The following is a 19,622-nucleotide window of genomic DNA, read 5'->3' on the forward strand; positions in this document are numbered from 1 at the left end:
ACTGCAGCCTGAGTCAGACAACCAAGCACCAAGAAGAGGCGCTGCAATCGAGGGAAACACGCTTTGGCCCATGAACCCAAACTGAACATCACACCATCTTAACTGGTGTCCTCCCCGATGTGAGCAGAACCTGGTGAAATAGGCCCCGCCTACACTTTTTAGTTAATGTTTTTAAGAAAACTGTGATAATGCAATACCATGTACGTTGACAATGGACAATAAAGTTATTGTTGTAGAGTTATTGTTTGAAGTTGTTCCACAATTGGCTGGAAACGCATACTTTACAGCTGGGAACCAGTACCACCGTCAGCCACTGGCGGCCGCTGCTGTGCCCCGCCCCTCAGACTGACAGCAACCATTTCCTAGTTTGGGCTGTTCTGATCTAATTTCTGTTCAAACTTATGTTAGATGATTTATCTTAAAAATCTTGTTGCAAGATTGTTAATAATTGTTAATGCCCCCTGCGTGTCATGAGTCAATCAGCATCACCATGCAAACAGCAAAAAACAGAAGCAGGGCACGCCTCCGAGGAAACATCACGACGACATCACATGAAGGGACAAACGCTGATGACGTCATAGAAGGTGATATAGTTCATACATTCATATATGTCACGCGTGGATATATAGCTTCACATATACAGATATATATTTATATATATAGATATGTGTATGTTCATATATGTAAGAGGAGTACATAGAGCAGTTATCTGGAGTCATGTCATCAGTGCTGCCGAACACACCTGGCGTCCAACTCAAACTCCTCCCACTGCTGCATCTACTTTACAGTATAAATACAGAAATATATTTGCTGTGGTTACATTCTCTATATCTGGTGGTACTGACACGTGCGTGGCGGTGGACACGCCCCCCGGCAGGGGTGCATGAATGGAGGAGCGAATCAGCTGATCAGCGGTGTCAGGGTGCTGGCAGTGAGCGACAGATGACGGGTCACCACGGAGACCTCTAGTCTGAAGGTGGTCGAGCACCATGATGTTGCCATGGAGACTGAGACGCAACATAGTGAAGTTTCACTCTGATCCTGCTATTCACAGATGTTCAGACGTATGGAAGCAAGATGACCCGCCCCTGGCGCCGGCGGTGGACCCGGGGTGGTCCTTCCTTACGCGTCATTAACCTCATCAGAGGAAACGACTTCAAATTTGCCACAAACATCAGTGAGGACTCAAGGAAAAGGTTGAGGTCACTGTGACAGGTGCAGTAACAGTAGTAGTACTTGCTAGTAATAAAACAAGTGTAGTATTCAGCACCGACCGCCTCTTATCTTCAAACTAGAGGTCAACAAGTCAACGATGATGTGTTTGTGTGTGAAAGTCTGAACTCCAATCGAGGAACGTTTGTCAGTTGTCATGGAATGTTGGTGACACTGTGTGACTCCCTTTGAGTCATGTGACTTGGAATATTTAGTGTGGAGTTGGAATTTCTCTGGCTGGCAGAGGTGTGAGCGACATTCCCGGCAGTGGAAAACTATGGAATGATTGTGCTGTAATCGATCAACTTCCACCATGAAGGAATGTTTAACCACCATGGGGACATGGGGAACCGTCAGGTGGCGAGCTAGAGCACAAGAGGAGGCGGGGTTTGTTTGATTGGGCAGACAACTTATGATGTCAAAGCTGTGTATGTGTTTTTGTGTGATGAATTATCTACACAGATACATGTGACCCTGGTGTGCTGGTTTGGTCAGGTGGGGTCAGTTTGGTCAGGGGGCGGGGTCAGGCCTGATGGGCAGTGCTGGCCTGCTCCAGTTATTTGGTCTTTAGTTTGCCCACCTCACCGTTCAGCTTGCCCTCCTTTGCCAGCTTCTCATTCAGGTGACACAGCTGCCGCAGGAAGCCGTCGTTGGGGCCGATCTCTCTCTTGTGCCTGACGGTCGCCACCGCCAACCGGGCGTCCATTTTATGGCGCAGCATGAGGTAGGCAACAACCATGGTGGGGGAGCGGCTGTAGCCTTCTCGGCAGTGCACATACACCTTCCCTGGAGACAGGAGAAGAAGAAGTCTTTACAATAACTCCTCCTCCACCAAGCGGTGGGCCGTGGTGCCGGCTGACCCGTTCCAGATCTTCAGTCTTGGTCAGGAGCACTGACAGGAAGCCCCAACAGGGACAACATGCAAACTCCTCCCAGAGGGGTGAACCTGTGACCAGAGAACTTGCAGTGGCAGGAGTGAGGAGGGTGTTCTGCTGCAGCAGGGGTCAGCAGAATTTGCAGCCCTACTGAAGAAGAACTTCCTGGACAAATGTTCTAAAAGCTGCTGACTTGTCAAGAAACATCACAGTGTCATATTTGACTCCACCCCTTTTCCCTAGTCATCATGCAGATGTTATTCTGCTCTTTAAGTTGACTGTTCAGTCCAACATGGCACTGGTACACTCGTCCTCTCCTGGCTGGGAGTCGGCGAGCCTGAGGACGCCACTCTGACTTGATTCCTGGGGGATGCAGGGATCTAATTAACTCCCCCTCACTCAGCACGTGAACCCTTTGTCCTGGGTCGGCTCAGACGGCTGCAGAACTCTCATAGCTTCTCAGTGAGCCCACGACCTTTGACCTTTCAGCTGAAGGTCACATGACAGGGACAGAGGTCTAAAGTCTTTGTACCTCATCTTGCGGCAGCAGCTCCTCCCTCATGACCCATCAGACAAACACCAACCACCCTCAACAGCAACGGTATTCCACTAATCCTGATGATGTCATCAGCATATTCTGGCCAGACTGGGTCACATGTGACATTCTGATACCGGCAGGTTCAGGAGCCTCTGTGGCAGCGAATATCCAGAATATGCGTCTGGAGGCACTTTAACTGGACGGGAAGGAAATAGCAGTGAACTTTAGTTCCATTCTTCATCTCTAACCAGCCTCGTTAGTTGGAACTCATATTCATGTTCTTGTTTCTGGACGACCAGCAGACCAGTGGAACATGCGTGTGCACGAGGAAGCAGGTTTAAAGCTTCCCAACAGAAAACATCCGTCACATGTGGTGCAGCTGCAGGTTCCCTGGACGTCTCCATGGCGATTCACCTGATTAAGTGATGTGACGGGGCGTTTGGACCCACCTGGTATCCTGAGACCTGGTTTGGTAACAGAATGTGGAGCAGAACCCAGGAGAACGTCACAATTAGCCCTGATGAACCTCGTTCTACATGAAGCGGCCAAACGTGTTTGTTCTCGCACAAAAACGTCTCGTCTCTCCTTTTACCGTCTCGTCGGAGGATTTCCTTTAGTAAACCACTTCCTGATTTTCAAAGCAACAAGAGGTTCCAACGTTCCTCAGCAGAACAAGCGCACTTGCCACAGTCATTAATACTGATGATGTCACTGACCACACCCACCAATGACAACACAATTCCATGTAAGGCCATCTGCGACCTCACACTCACCTTTGCCACTGTTGTGTGCGAGGGCCTTGTCGATAAACTCCGCCCCCTCCTCGAAGAAGGCACTGAGGTCGAACTGCTCTGTGTCGTTGGCCTGGATGCCGTGGTACGTGATGCCCGTGCCAGCGTAGAACTCTGCGCTGGTGTTGACGTGCATGAAGGAAGTTCCCTCTGCCACATTGAGGACGTGTGTCACGCCCAGTTTCTGTAGGCGCATGGTGTTCTGGGCCACAAACCTGCACATCAAGTACACAGGTCACTGACACTTATGACAGACATACGTAAATGGAAGGGGCGGTGACCAATTACTTATCAGTGGGAATGCTTCTTCTGATTCTTGTGCCCCTCCCACATCTGTCACATGATGTTAGTCATCACTGTGCATCACTTCACGCCAAGTCTTTCAGCAGCAGCCAAGCACTTGCCAGCGGCTCCAGGGAGCCTCGAGATCACCAGCCGCAGTGGCAGCTCATCTCCACCTGCTTGCTGCCATCCAGCCTCGTCACCTTGGGATCTGCAGTCCCACAACATCCATTATTCACGAGCTTCACCGGGAGCCAAAGCAAACATCCCAACTGCCCTCAGTCCCCGAGCTGCTCGCCGCGGCACCGTACTGCTGACTACTACTGAACTGCAAACACTGCACAAGTGTGGAAACTGCAGTCATCATGAGTTTACTCAGGAAAACATCTCGTCTTGAATCTATTTACAACACTTGTTAAACTAACACACCCACTTTTAGAGAAAGTCTGTTACTGTCCATCGTCCCCATAACCACATGAGAGGACAGACCCCCTACTTTGGGGAGCTGAGACCCAGGCTAGTTAGCTTAGCACAATGACTGGTAGTGGGTGGGAAGTGTTAGCGTAGCTCCGTCTCTGCCTGCATTAATATCAGGAGGGTTGTGTGTCACCTTGGTGATGAACACCAGTTTAACATGAGGAGACGTTGTAGTGGTAGAATCACACGTAGCCGGAACTACTTTCCTGACTGGGAGCAGTGATTTGACGCAGCACCTCCAAAGCTCCACTGGAACTTGGGTCAACAGAACCAAAGGTTTGTTGAGGACTAGAAGAGCGACTGCTGCTACTGATGATGAGGAGGAGGAGGATTCCTGCTGGACGCACCAGCATCCTGGAGCTGAGCTAGCTGATGCTAACACTTCCCACCCACTACCAGCCATTGGGCTAAGCTAACTAGCCTGGACCTGAGCTAGCTGATGCTAACACTTCCACTCACTACCAGCCATTGGGCTAAGCTAACTAGCCTGGACCTGAGCTAGCTGATGCTAACACTTCCCACGCACTACCAGCCATTATACTCAGCTAACTAGCATCCTGGACCTGAGCCAGCTGATGCTAACACTTCCACTCACTACCAGCCATTGGGCTAAGCTTGGCCCAGGCTGGGCTTTTGCCTAGTATTGGACCGAACACAGGAAATGTTGTTACTGACTTTATAATGGTAAACAGACATTTATACAGGGCGGCACGGTGGAGCAGTGGTCCTCCCTGTGGCCCCCCATCAAGAAGGTTGTGGGTGGAGCCCCGGCTGCAGCACGGGGTCTTTCTGGGTGAGTCTCCATGTTCTCCCTGTTCCTGCTGGGTTCTCTCTGGTACTCCAGCTTCCTCCACAGTCCAAAGACATCAAGAGGGACCAGGTTAATCCAGACTCTAAATTGACCGTAGGCGTGGCTGGGAGAGCCAATGGTTGTCTGTCTCTATGTGTTGGCCCTGCCATGGACTGGTGACCTGTCCAGGGGGAAGGCTGCTGGGATAGGCTCCACCCCCACCACCCTGAACAGGAGGAGAGGGAGAACATGGAGGGATGGAGGGATGATGGAGAGATGGATGGATGGATAGATGGAATGGTGGATGGATGGAGGGAGGGATGATGGATGGATGGATGGGTGGGTGGGTGGATGGAGGGATGGATGGAGGGATGGAATGGTGGATGGATGGAGGGATGGAATGGTGGATGGATGGAGGGAGGGATGATGGATGGATGGATGGATGGGTGGGTGGATGGAGAGATGGATGGATGGGTGGGTGGATGGAGAGATGGATGGAGGGATGGATGGGTGGGTGGATGGAGGGATGGATGGAGGGATGGAAGTAAACATGTACACATGCTCAGTTCTGCTATGGATTACTTGCATGTAAATAATCATGGACTGCCATCATGTTCACTGAATGGTACAACAGTAGTTTATCATGTGATCAAGGGGCGGAGCCTTCTGGTTCGTCCTTGAGTGGACAGTAAAATAATAAAGACAATCGAGCACCAACATGAATATTTCAGTAGTATCATACAACTTCATATTCTCCAACTTCTGCTCCCAGTGCCAGCTGGTGTCGGCCATGTTGCTGCTGTCTGCAGCAGCGTGAGAGTGTGAGAGCATCAGCTGGTCAGTCATGTGACTTGAAGGTTCACTACTGATTCCAGAAAGTTTCCACCTCCTGGTTTACTCTGTATGAGCACGACATGTCTGTGTGGAACATCACAACATGTCAACTGAAGCTAACACACACACACACTCTCTGTCACACACACTCTCTGTCACACACACACTCTCTCTTCCACAAACACACACTCTCTCACACACACTCTCTGTCACACACACACTCTCTCTCTTACACAAACACACACTCTGTCACACACACACTCTCTGTCACACACACACTCTCTCTTCCACACACACACTCTGTCACACACTCTCTTCCACACACACACAAACGCTCTCTCGTCCACACACACACACGCTCTCTCTTACACACACACACACACGCTCTCTCTTACACACACACACACACACGCTCTCTCTTACACACACACACGCTCTCTCTTACACACACACACACACACGCTCTCTCTTACACACACACACGCTCTCTCTTACACACACACGCTCTCTCTTACACACACACGCTCTCTCGTCCACACACACACACACACACACGCTCTCTCGTCCACACACACGCTCTCTCGTCCACACACACGCTCTCTCGTCCACACACACGCTCTCTCGTCCACACACACACGCTCTCTCTTACACACACACACGCTCTCTCGTCCACACACACGCTCTCTCGTCCACACACACACACACGCTCTCTCGTCCACACACACACACGCTCTCTCGTCCACACACACACACACGCTCTCTCTTACACACACACACACACACGCTCTCTCTTACACACACACACACACGCTCTCTCTTACACACACACACACACGCTCTCTCTTACACACACACAGGCTCTCTTACACACACACACGCTCTCTCTTACACACACACACACACACACTCTCTGTTACACACACGCTCTCTCGTCCACACACACGCTCTCTTACACACACACGCTCTCTCGTCCACACACGCTCTCGTCCACACACACACACGCACGCTCTCTCTCTCGTCCACACACACACGCTCTCTCTTACACACACACACACGCTCTCTCTTACACACACGCACGCTCTCTCGTCCACACACACGCTCTCTCTTACACACACACGCTCTCTCGTCCACACACACACGCTCTCTCGTCCACACACACACACACACGCTCTCTCGTCCACACACACACACACACACACACACATGCTCTCTCGTCCACACACACACACACATGCGCTCTCGTCCACACACACACACACACACACACACACACACGCGCTCTCGTCCACACACACATACACCATAACGCATGTATATATTCGCTACTGTGTTTCGAGTAACATCCTCGCTCAAATCAGCATCAGCGATGACGTCACCAGCTTCACGCTGATGACGTCACTGGCCCCAAGGCGGCCGTGAGTGCGGAAGCGACAGTCGAGCCTCGGGAGCCAACGACCGTCCCCTGGAAGCTGTCGGCGGAGGAGCTGAACCGCGACCCCCACCGGACCGGTGACCGGACCGCAGCTGTTGTTAGCGCGCGAGCCGCTCACTTGTTTACGACAACAACAGGCGGTCGGTCCCGTCGGTCCGGTCGGCCCGCTCCGTGTGAGGGTGACTCACGCGTTGCCAACGTAGATGTGGGGGAAGACCTCGTTGCAGTGCTGCGTCGGGAGGCTGTAGAAGCCGCTGCCGTCCGACAGCAGCTCGTTGAGCCGCGGGACGCTCACGCCTCCCCCGCCCGGAGCCGCCGGGCCGTCAGCGGCCGCCGGCGGCTGCTGCTGCCTGGTGGGGCTCTGGTGCTTCTTCATCGCTCTTCCTCCTCTTCCTCCACGCTTGTGTCAGACTACGACCGGAACCCGAACCGGACCGGAGCCGAGAGCCTCGCGCGGTAATCCAGCCGCATTTTATCTCCGCACGTGAACCGTGCGCGCGCCGTCTGGTCGTTTAGGTGTCTGATGGGACGTCAGTGACGTCATACACCGGAGTTCTATACAATAATTCCGGTAAAACCTTTCAAAGTAAAAGCACCGATTATTGAGCGGCTGAAACTCCTGGAAGATTCACCAGACCCCCAACATTGAACCAGACTCCTAACCCGGACCCAGACCCCTGACCCAGACCCCTAACCCCCACCCCTAACTGAGACCAAGACCAGATCCTGAACTCTGACCTCTGACCTCTACTCCAGTTCAGTTAGGCCAACAGATTCTTTACACACATACATGATGATATCAAGAGTATTTGTGTTTGTTGAGGTGCCTAATACTCTCAATCCTGGGGCAGTACTGGAATGCAGGTATTTCTACTTTTTCATAGTGCAGTATTGCTGTACATAAACATACATTAAGACTACATACTCCACTGTTGCACATACTTCTTCCTCCTTTACTTTGTGTATTACTTTTATATATTACTTATTTTTACACATTTGCACACTTATTTTTGTACATTTGCACTATCCCTTATATTTGTCTTCTTATATTCATCTTCCTCTTATACTTATCTTTAAATACTATTTACGTTAAATTCTCCTTTGTTCTTGCTGCTGTAACAATGTCAATTTCCCCACTGTGGGATGATTAAAGGTTTATTTTATCCTGTCTTATACTGAACTTCTACCAGAGCACTATTATAGCTGTGTGTTGGTTTTACTTAGGCAAAGGAACTGTGTAGTTCCTCCACTTGAGCGAACAAAACTAAAGTTTTCCAGATAACTTTAATGCATCACATGACTCTTCTGACGTTTTGTTTGACCAGCTCGACCTTTATTTTGAAATAAAACTCTCCCGGTTTCCGGTTTCATTCCGCTGTTTTCGGGTCTCTTCGTGCCCCCGATGTTTCCAGCAGACACACCCGAGCGGCGGGCACCGACACCTGCCGGCGTGCTGCCTTCAGGGGCCACTCGGAACGTTTAGGACTGTATCGAAAGGAGGGAGCCGAGGAAACGGCGAGTAACCGGGGAGCTCGGTGGGTTGGAGTGACTCCACCCACCTCCCAGCACAAACTGGGATCTGTTTAGCACTTGTGTGCCGTCATTTTGATGATGTCAGCAGGATTTCCTCTAGTGGTAAACATCAGGGTCATAAAAAAAAAACAGGATCATGAATGCAGTCGGCCACCAGATGGCGCTACATCTCCATCACTGCAACACGAAAGACATGAAGGGTCAGTTCAGAAAGAGTTTAACCCAACAATCCACCACCACCTCCAGCATCACCATCACCACATCCACCACCACCACATCCACCACCACCACCACCACATCCAGCATCACCACCACATCCACCATCACCACCACATCCACCACCACCACCACCACCACCATCATCACATCCACCACCACCACATCACCACATCCAGCATCACCACCACATCCAGCATCACCACCACATCCAGCATCACCACCACATCCACCACCACCACATCCACCACCACCACATCCACCATCACCACCACATCCACCACCACCACATCCACCACCATCATCACATCCACCACCACCACATCACCACATCCAGCATCACCACCACATCCAGCATCACCACCACATCCAGCATCACCACCACATCCACCACCACCACATCCACCATCACCACCACCACCACATCCACCATCACCACCACATCCACCATCACCACCACATCCACCACCACCACATCCACCATCACCACCACCACCACATCCACCATCACCACCACATCCACCATCACCACCACCACATCAACCATCACCACCACATCCACCACCACCACCACCACATCAACCATCACCACCACATCAACCACCACCACCACCACCATCATCACATCCACCACCACCACATCACCACATCCAGCATCACCACCACATCCAGCATCACCACCACATCCAGCATCACCACCACATCCACCACCACCACATCCACCACCACCACATCCACCATCACCACCACATCCACCACCACCACATCCACCACCATCATCACATCCACCACCACCACATCACCACATCCAGCATCACCACCACATCCAGCATCACCACCACATCCAGCATCACCACCACATCCACCATCACCACCACATCCACCACCACCACATCCACCATCACCACCACCACCACATCCACCATCACCACCACATCCACCATCACCACCACATCCACCACCACCACATCCACCATCACCACCACCACCACATCCACCATCACCACCACCACATCAACCATCACCACCACATCCACCACCACCACCACCACATCAACCATCACCACCACATCAACCACCACCACCACCACCATCACCACATCCACCACCACCACCATCACCACATCCACCACCACCACCACCACATCCAGCATCACCACCACATCCACCATCACCACCACATCCACCACCACCACCACCATCATCACATCCACCACCACCACATCACCACATCCACCATCACCACCACATCCAGCATCACAACCACATCCACCATCACCACCACCACATCAACCATCACCACCACATCCACCATCACCACCACCACATCCAGCATCACCACCACATCCACCATCACCACCACCACATCCACCATCACCACCACCACCACATCCAGCATCACCACCACATCCACCATCACCACCACCACATCAACCACCACCACCACATCAACCATCACCACCACATCCACCACCACCACCACCACATCAACCATCACCACCACATCCACCACCACCACCATCCACCATCACCACATCCACCATCACCACCACCACCACCACGTGTCACTGGATGACCTGCTGATCACACGTCTCTTCCTATTAATGTGACAAGCCAGTGGCGATGATAACGGCGTGCAATATTGGTGTGCTGTAAGGGCGTGCTGGGCCAGCCGTGACTTCTGTGGTGGTTTTACCTGTTTTACGGTTTGTCCTTCCCTCTCGATGCGTGAGCTCGTAACCTTGATGGAGGAACGCCAGGCCTCCCAGCCCCTGCACCACGCTGTGGAGACCCGGAGCCGCTCCCTCAGCCCCAGACTACTGCGGCCTCAGGACGCTCCCGCCTGCAGCCAGCAGGCTGAGTCTGTCTCTCAGCAATGTGCACGGTGCAGTAACACATGCCTCGTTTTCATACTTGATGTGAATATTTTTCTGTAAATTGTCCAATATAAATGTTAATATTTATTTTAGTTTTTGTTTGATTCTCATTTATGAATATTTGTCTTCCTCCACATTTATATCATCCTCTCTTCTTCCCTCAGGAAACGCTGCTGAAACTGAGGGATTCAGGAAGTGTTCTTCTCATTCATGAGCGCCTAAGAGCACTTTTCTATTTTAGATGTTGAAGCTTTCACACGCGCGCGCACGCACACTAACACACACACACACACACACACACATCAGTGCATAACTGTTACCAGGCAGATTAGTGGCAGCAACCTACTTCTGGATCCAAAAATGGGCTGAGTTTGTTTCTGAGTTGATTCCTGAGATGAAGCTGATGTCCTATTGGCTGATCCAGCTTCTCTGCTCTCGCCACCATCAAGTCAGAAGCAGCACACACACACACACACACACACACTATGTCAGAGTCGAGTTGACAGCTTATTTGCTGCTCGTCACTATGTTTGACACTAAAGTTGGTTCTCGTAACTTCCTGAGAACCTCCCGTGCAGGTGAGCCGGCCCACATCAGCAACACCTGAAGACTCTCCTGCAGCAGCTGTCACTAAGCTCCACACTCTGCATCTGGTTGGCTCATTTCTTCCTCATCTGGTGACCTCACGTCCTCATGTGTTGGTCCTCCATGAGTGCCTCTGCCTGGACAGGTGTGGGTTAGTCTGGGTTGTGTGGTGGGTGTGTCTGTGACCTGCACTCATTCCCTGCCCCCACGTTAGGAATGTCGTCATGGCCGAGACCAGCCGTTCGGCACAAAGGGCTCCGTTTGAGGGGACGAAGCCCCAAATACCAGATCTGAACCCCATGGCTTCTTCCTCACAACACGATTATTTTCAGAGCTTCACTTATAAGGAGAGACAAATCTGGGCCGGGCCTGGATGATGTCATCATTTCTTAATCAATAGAATTCTCAATAAACTTCATCACTAAAGTACAGAAATCAACTCATACTGATGAGATTCTCCTTGGTCTTCTTGATGCAAATGGGTGGAGACATGACCAGCAACACGGGCATCCCAGTACGGCCCAGTACAGCCCAGTACGGCCCAGTACAGCCCAGTACAGCCCAGCACGGCCATGAAGATGCTGATTGGATTGTCACACATCAATAAACTCCTCAGCTTCACTTCACAAACCCTCATGTCCAGAGGCATCCAGCTGGGCGTAATCAGAGATATTTACAGTGTGTGTGTGTGTGTGTGTGTGTGTGTGTGTGTGTGTGTGTGTGTGAAGGGGGGGTGCTCGATGGCTGCCAACATGCCATCACGCTAATGTTTGCAGGGCCAAGCTGTTGGGTCAGGAAGGTTTTTAATGGCCCTGACGAGAGTGACAGGACACGAGGGGCCAAGGTCACAGTGCACAGGTAGCCTGTGGACCTGCAGCACAGCAGGAGGGTGAATCACAAGCTGGTCATGTTAATGATGTCAACACACACACACACACACACACTGGACTGGAACAGGTGACTCGTGGTGCTGTGAGCGCCGGCGCTGCTTCACCTCCTGCCTCTCTCATCTGCAGCATAAACACAAGCGTTAGTGCTGGAACCGATTGGGGAAACGCCCGGTGCTGAGCCGAGAGCCAGCGAGGCGTCAGATGTCTCGTTAGGAACCGTTAAACAAGTGTAGCTTCGGGGAGACCAACGCTGCTGATGCCTGTAAATCTAGAACTGGAGCGCTGACAAGCGGCGACCACACGCCGCCCCGCTCATCGCCGCCAGGTCGTTTCCTCTGGCAGGATTTTGGCACGAATCCTCCCAGTAGAAGCCTGCTGGCGTCTCTGTGGTGATAAATCTGCTCTGCTTGGCAGCTTCATCTCCTCCTGCTGCTGCTCAGCTTCGGCGTCTTCCTCTCTTCAGGATCATGTCGTAGAACTTCTCCAGGCCCTGCTGCAAACCCTGACCATCCACGGCGCTGCAGCGCTGCACGTGATGCAGCGTGAACACGCTCAGCTCATGACCAGCGAGCAGCTTCTCAACCTGGCCGACAGGCAGCGCCGTGTCGCCGTTGGCCAGGATCAGGACAAGGACACCCTGGTCCTCTGAGGAGCTTCTGGTCTTGTGGAGCTCCACCTTGGCTTCTTCCATGCGCTCCACCTCTACGAGTCCACCACAAACACCAGCACGTCCGTGCGCCGGGCGTAAGACTTCCAGAGTGGCCGCAGCTTCTCCTGCCAACCAACATCCCACACCTGAAAGGTCGCAGCATAAGACGCCCCCACTGCCACCTTGATCCTGTCCGTGTTGAAGCCCTGAGTGGGGTTGGTCTCCACAAACTCCTCCAGCTTGAGGCGGTAGAGCAGAGAGGTCTCCCGTCCTGACCACCACCACACGCATCGACCAGAGGCCCGGGAGCAGCGGCGTGCTGGGAGTCAGCTGGTTCCCCATGGTCAGCGCCTGCTAAGAGTCCTGATGGGGCCTGATGGTCTGGAGACCTGATCAGGTACAGAGGACGCAGCAGCGCTTGATGACCGGAACCCGATCTCAGTGTCACTTCCTGTTGTGCTCACTCACAGGGTTACTTCCTGTCTGGCTGCATCCTCAGCTGATCATCTAAAACATTACAAGTGGTTTTAGTGTCACATGATGGTGACTGAGGTCTGCCAGAGGAGGCGATGCAGCGCCATGTCTCCCCTAGCGCCCCCCAGTGGCCACCTGATGATTTCCCACTTCATCATTTTACAGTGAAGAAGAATATTGATTTAAAAATGTATAATGGGCTTTACATCTTTAAACTATGTACAATTAAGTGTAAAAACATAAATAAAATTATTATGAACTGGAATTTAATAAAATCCATCTTCCAGGTTATCAGCTGGGAACTACTAGGCTGGTTGGGGGGGTTTCTTGGGTAGGGGGACTACAGTGGAGGTCTTCAGGCATCTTCCTGATGCCTCTCTTGAGGTTGGCGCGGGCTGTGGAGGGCCTCCGTGTGGAGGGCCTCCGTATGGAGGGCCTCCGTGTGGAGGGCCTCCGTGTGGAGGGCCTCCGTGTGGAGGGCCTCCGTGTGGAGGGCCTCCGTGTGGAGGGCCTCCTTGTAGAGGGCTCCTGTGTGGAGAACCAGCCAACCCCACCAGGAAATAAGCCGTTTGCTCCACCGACAGTTCTGAGTGTTCTTATGCCTCTGGCACCACCATGTGTCTGTCCCGTGGAACTTCAGACTCCAGGCCATCAGTGCCCACCTGCGTCTACCTGTGGCCATTGACGGCCTCCAAGCATGACTACTGGATGACATCATGGCCTTTACATTTAAGTTAAACATATGTGGTGATATTCATGGGGATCTCACCTCCAACAGTCGGCTGATATCAGCTACTCAAATATGTCTTGATTATTTTGGGCAACACTGATGAAACAACTCTGTATCCATTGTAACATAAATCTAAAGGCGATGGTCTTGACATCATCAGGGGATGCCCTGGTGATCAGGCTCACCACCTCGTCAACACAATGACATCATCAAGAGGAGGTACATTGGCCGGTGAGATGGACGGAAAGTCATGAAGCTGAGAGGAAGCTTTTTAATAAAGTTCAGAAGAAGAGGAGGCTCAGAGATGAACGTCCTTATTACGCCGGATGTCATGAACACGTTGTCATAGCAACCACAAACATCCAGCTTTTGTCAATGATGAAGATGTTTTCGCAAGTCTCGTAGGCTAGGACTTCCTTTCCCTAGCGAGGCGTCCAGATCAGAGGGATCAGACCGCATCCTCATGCTGCCGAGCTTCGCCTCAGCGGAACCGTCTGATGGGGTGTGGGATGGTGGAGTTGCTGCCACAGTCGATGTACTCGAAGGTGTTGAGGGACAGCTGCTCCGAGTGGGACAGATACGAGATGTTCATGGTCATTCTGGAAAGGAGATGGTCACATTGAAATAGGATGACCTGTCCTAACGCCAGGACACCACAGCAAAGTGATGGGATGAGCGGACCAGAGACTGGGTCGCCTCACTAATGAAGCTATGCTAACACTTCCCACCCACTACCATTCCTTGTGCTAAGCTAACTAGCGTAGGTCCCAGCTCTCTGTCGTCTGGTCTGCTTCTGAGGATGAAGGACAATCACAGATGTTCTATAAAAGAGGGCGTGTCCTTTGAGGAAGAGACCTTGTGTTTATGGTCTAATATACGGTGTGTAAATAGCTCACGTTTTTCTCTAGGATGTGCCTGAAATGCACCACGATGCCTCAGCTGGATGGGCGACAATCAACTCTGACTGCTGAGGCGCCGCCGTGCAGCCGGGCCTGGTGGCAGGCAGCTGCGGACAGACGGCGGTGGATATAACAGCACTGGTCCGGTGTTAACAGTCATGTTTTTGTGTGCCACTAAGGATGATTTACATTTGCCACACATCAGTTTTCAGCTGCAAAGGCGAGTGAAGGGCTGAGTCAGGGTGAAAGTCACTTCCTTAGGGGACTTTCTTGTTGCAGCCACAATAACAAGCATGTGTTAGAGGCACTTTCATGGAACACTCGCACTTGAGATGATGGTTTTTAAAGCCACTCTTGACCTCAAGAAGAAGACTGCCAGCGCCTGACATCCTGCCAGAGACGTCTCTGCTCCTGTAGGGGAACTGTCACTTTCCGCCCTCTGCTCCGGTGGTAAGTATGAACCAGTTGAGTCCACATGGAGATTGACAGGTGAAATAACTAAAGAAACTGGCGTGTTGGTGTGGAGACCGAGCAGTTTTAAGCCTCTGGAGCAGCAATAACGACATCAACTTTGATCTAAAGAACTTACTGCATCTCCAAGAAGAGCGTGTGAATCCTGATGGAGGAGGACTGGCAGTAGGAGCTGAAAGAGACGCCACCAGCGATGAAGGAACAGCCACATGCAACACTGGCAGCAGATCTACAGCGTCTGCAACTTACTTCAAGCCTTTATCTGTGATAGGCAGGTCAATGGAGAAGGTGTACTGCAGAGACGGAGGGGAGAGACCGTCACCGGATGTTCCCTCACGTGGAGAACTGTTGGGTGGAGGTTAAATGAAAAGAACGCAGGACAGTGTGAGACTCACTGATCTCTGCGAGCGCGATGGGATGGCCGTCATGTTCAAAGTCTTGGTCTTCCCCATGACTACGTCCGAGACCAGACCTTGGACATCAAACTGGACAATCCAGACCGGGACAAAGTTGTCGTTGGTGACGTGGATGAGATTCTGGGGGACAAGACGCAGCTTGTCAGGTGACGCTGACACACACATATATGTATACGCCCTGTATATGTGCATACATAAATATATATATATATATATATATATATATATATATTTATGTGTGTGTATATATATATATATATATATATATATATACACACACATAAATATATATATATATTTATGTGTGTGTGTATATATATATATATATATATATATATATATATATATATAAACAATCATCTTAACGACTGTGTGGTGGTAGCAGCAGACGTTACTCACAGTGACCTGCATCTCCAGCGCGCCCGGGGAGAAGACGACCACGACTGACAGCACGGACACAGGTGTCAAGGTGACACTCCGGGGGAAGAGGAAGAAGAGGATGAGACAGGAGAGGAAGAGACACACAGCCATGGAGACACACACATGGAGCTTCCTGGAACACAAGACCATGACTAAACTAGCAATCAGCTGCTAACATGATTCCTTCAACTCTTCCGTCATGTTAGTGTCCTTATATCTCACGTGTGTCTGGGTTTCAGTCTGATATCGTTGCACGGAATAACAGCAACCAGCTGACCTTGGCCTGAAACGCAAACACCGAAAGAAGTTGACTTTCCTGCAATCTACCGCAAAAAATGATGTGAAAGCTGAACAAAAAATGCTGAGAACCACCGGTGATGTGCCATCTTGTAATTCTACAATGTCAGTGTCTCATCACTTTACATTGTCATGCACACCCCTCGCTACGGCAACACAGGCAAACACTGTGAGAAGATTCTATTTGATGACTTTCATGGGGCAAAGCTAACACTTCCCACTCCCTTCCAGACATTGTGCTAAGCTAACTAGCCTGGGTCTCAGCTCCCTAGAGAAGGATCTCTATCTACTTGTGCATCTCCAGAGGCGATGGACAAGTAGAAAGTTTCTCTTAAAGTTGGCGTGTTGCTTGAAGACAGCAAAGTTGATGAATTCAGAAGAGGAATATTGAAATCAAATGCTCAATATCAGAAACCAACCTCTAGGGATTCGCCCGCTACCTCGACAGGTGGGGCAAGCATCTCCACAGTCCCTGCTGATGGATCCATACGGAGGGAACTGGTTCAGGGTCTTAACCCTCTCCATTGCTTTAGCCAGATCAGGACCGCCTGAGGTTCTGCTGCTTTGGCTGGTTGTCACATGACAGCTCATTGCTCTGAAACAGATGCCAAAACACCTGGAATAACCTGGAAGTTTGTTCACGACAGCTGAAGTGACCTAAGACAGTTCTGAGAGCTCCGGTGTCGGCTCCCTAAAACCCTCTGAAATAGTTTATGGCCGCACTCAGGGTGTCACATGTCACGATACGGGCAGAGTCCACGGGGTGGCCATGACAGAACACACCTGTTTATGGTTCTACGAGAACGCAGTAAAACCTCGTAATTCTGTTGGCACCAAGGTGACAGGAGACAGACTTCAGTAGCTGGAATATACCACCAGAGTGATGACTGCTTTATCACAGGTAGCTGTCATGGCTGTTAAGTTACACTGACTTTATGAACAGAGGGCCAATCGCTAAGTTACCAACCCTGTGTGGTCGTGGCCATGAGCGATGCTAAAGGAGCCGACGTCGCCAGGGCCTGAACGCAGGACCAGTACTTTTCAACAATCGGGGACAAAGACATGTAGATATGTTTGAGTATGTGGAGGTGGGAGATTTTCAATGCCTTCACTGTACTGAAATATGTTCAGTGGGGATTTCATAACTGAGAATTAACCCAATGAAACCTACATAGGGACATGCTGACCACTGCGCCGTGGGCAGGCCAGTGTTGGCAGGCGCCGCAGCCCCACTGGAGCAGCAGTCAAGCTCTGCTTTGTCACTATCTGAACTGCAAACGCCACTTATTTCCTTGTTCGTCAGCTGCAGCAGCAGCAGGGTGGTGTAGCAGAGGAATATTTCACGGTTCAAGACCAGATGAAAGCCGTTTCAGACAATTTGGATTCTTCAGTCTTTGAACGTCTTTGTGGGTTCTACACAGGATTTAAATGCTCTAAGACAAACTTCCTCCTTTAAATCTATGCTATATTTCCATATTTCGAGCCACTAAAATAGCATGTTCTCTACATAGGTGTGTGATACATGAAGAACTAATCCTCAGCAGGAACAGTAGAAGCTAGTACTCCGAGTAGTTTTGACAACAGGAGCACTAGCAGGGAACAGGTTACTCTAGCAGAACTTACCTACTTGCCTGGAGAACTTCTTCAACTGGAACTCCAGACATGACCAAAGTTCCCAAGAATCTTCATGAAACAGATTCAACCTCTCAACATAAAGGTGCCGGTAGAGCAGAGCCAACACTTCCTCTGCTTCCTGAGGCCACACTCGGTTTAACTGTGACACACAGTCGTGCTTCTGAGTCTCTCTCAGTTCCCCTGAAGCTCTCCTGCATCTATCAGGTCTGGGTTAGAACTGTACTGATGCAGCTGATGATGGAACCCCACAGAACATCTCAACAACTCTAGCAATTGACATGAAAGACACAAATTTAAGATAGTAAGAGTATGTGGGATAAAAATGTCAATTGCAAGAAGGTTGTGGGTGGAGCCCCGGCTGCAGCACGGGGTCTTTCTGGGTGAGTCTCCATGTTCTCCCTGTTCCTGCTGGGTTCTCTCTGGTACTCCGGCTTCCTCCACAGTCCAAAGACATCAAGAGGGACCAGGTTAATCCAGACTCTAAATTGACCGTAGGCGTGGCTGGGAGAGCCAATGGTTGTCTGTCTCTATGTGTTGGCCCTGCCATGGACTGGTGACCTGTCCAGGGGGAAGGCTGCTGGGATAGGCTCCACCCCCACCACCCTGAACAGGAGGAGAGGGAGAACATGGAGGGATGGAGGGAGGGATGATGGAGGGATGGAAAAAAAGGATAGTGATAATCATAGAAATGAGACTTAAGAGTCACTCTCCTGCGTGGCGTCCGAGGGTTAGGGTTAGTCACTCCAGACCCTCGAGTGTAAATGGACTCAATTTATACAGCACTTTTCTACCTTAACGGTACTCAAAGCACTTTACAGTGTCGTCCCATTCACTTGTTCTCACTCACACCCTGAAGGTGGAGCCATGTGAGGCGCCAACCTGCTCATCAGGACCAATCAGGGGTTCAGTATCAACAACACTTGGACATGGTCACCGGGGTAGGTGAGGACTGACCCAGCAACTCTTCGGTTGCTAGATGGCCACTCTACCTCTGAGCCACGCTGCTCACAAGTGTACTGCATTCACCCAAGGGTTACTGCATTTATGAAGTAATGATACTCTTGACCTTTTCATCATGACATCATCATCTGGTCAGATTTCTGACTCTTTTTTTTGCCGTTTTGCACAACAAGATTTGATCCAGACAGAAATCCGTTGGGATGACCTCTGAACCGAGCTGAGGTGTAGCACCAGGCGTCCAGGGCAAGAAGATGGCATCATCTCCAAGAAGTGCATCTGTTACCACGGTGATATCGATGTTCATGTATGGCATCACAGCCTGGATGTTGAACCAGCAGA

The 19,622-nt window shown here is 50.9% G+C and overlaps 3 protein-coding genes across 3 annotated transcripts in view; all 3 read right to left on the reverse strand.

Moving 5' to 3' along the window:
* Positions 1-7,762, reverse strand: part of dusp3a (dual specificity phosphatase 3a) — a 7,912-nt gene extending 150 nt beyond the window's left edge. Inside the window, exons 1-3 of the mRNA XM_086196287.1 lie at positions 7,420-7,762; positions 3,399-3,631; positions 1-1,998 (exon numbers count right to left, since the gene is read on the reverse strand). The exon at positions 1-1,998 is cut by the window's left edge and continues 150 nt beyond it. Coding sequence (XP_086052413.1) covers positions 1,769-1,998; positions 3,399-3,631; positions 7,420-7,607 — 651 coding nt within the window. The 5' untranslated portion in view covers positions 7,608-7,762 and the 3' untranslated portion in view covers positions 1-1,768. The remainder of the gene's footprint in view (positions 1,999-3,398; positions 3,632-7,419) is intronic.
* Positions 7,763-12,166: 4,404 nt separating this feature from the next.
* On the reverse strand, positions 12,167-13,461 carry arl4d (ADP-ribosylation factor-like 4D). The gene is given in 3 exon segments (XM_086195097.1): positions 12,167-13,037; positions 13,040-13,254; positions 13,256-13,461. Coding segments are annotated over 3 exon segments (552 nt in total). The 5' UTR covers positions 13,324-13,461; the 3' UTR covers positions 12,167-12,768.
* Positions 13,462-14,038: 577 nt separating this feature from the next.
* Positions 14,039-18,915, reverse strand: tmem106a (transmembrane protein 106A). The gene is made up of 8 exons (XM_086195407.1): positions 18,312-18,915; positions 17,108-17,283; positions 16,614-16,674; positions 16,371-16,524; positions 15,951-16,091; positions 15,805-15,848; positions 15,674-15,727; positions 14,039-14,784 (listed from the first exon to the last, which is right to left on the reverse strand). The coding sequence occupies exons 1-8, from the start codon at positions 18,350-18,352 to the stop codon at positions 14,667-14,669; spliced, it is 789 nt and encodes a 262-aa protein (XP_086051533.1). The 5' UTR covers positions 18,353-18,915; the 3' UTR covers positions 14,039-14,666.
* Positions 18,916-19,622: the final 707 nt, after the last annotated feature.

Source organism: Aulostomus chinensis, chromosome 23 (genome assembly GCF_037954235.1).
Source record: "Aulostomus chinensis isolate RoL2024-O1b breed Wild chromosome 23, RoL_Achi_v1.0, whole genome shotgun sequence".
Taxonomy (NCBI): Eukaryota; Metazoa; Chordata; class Actinopteri; order Syngnathiformes; family Aulostomidae; genus Aulostomus; species Aulostomus chinensis.

Bases quoted from the DNA above. Each gene is read 5' to 3' on its own strand.
- tmem106a (XM_086195407.1), bottom strand. From the start codon at position 18,352: ATGTCTGGAGTTCCAGTTGAAGAAGTTCTCCAGGCAAGTAG. The intron at 16,525-16,613 runs GTGAGATATAAG...CTTGTGTTCCAG, and splicing joins AGACTGAAACCCAGACACAC to GAAGCTCCATGTGTGTGTCT. The intron at 15,849-15,950 runs GTGAGTCTCACA...CCGTCTCTGCAG, and splicing joins CATCGCGCTCGCAGAGATCA to TACACCTTCTCCATTGACCT.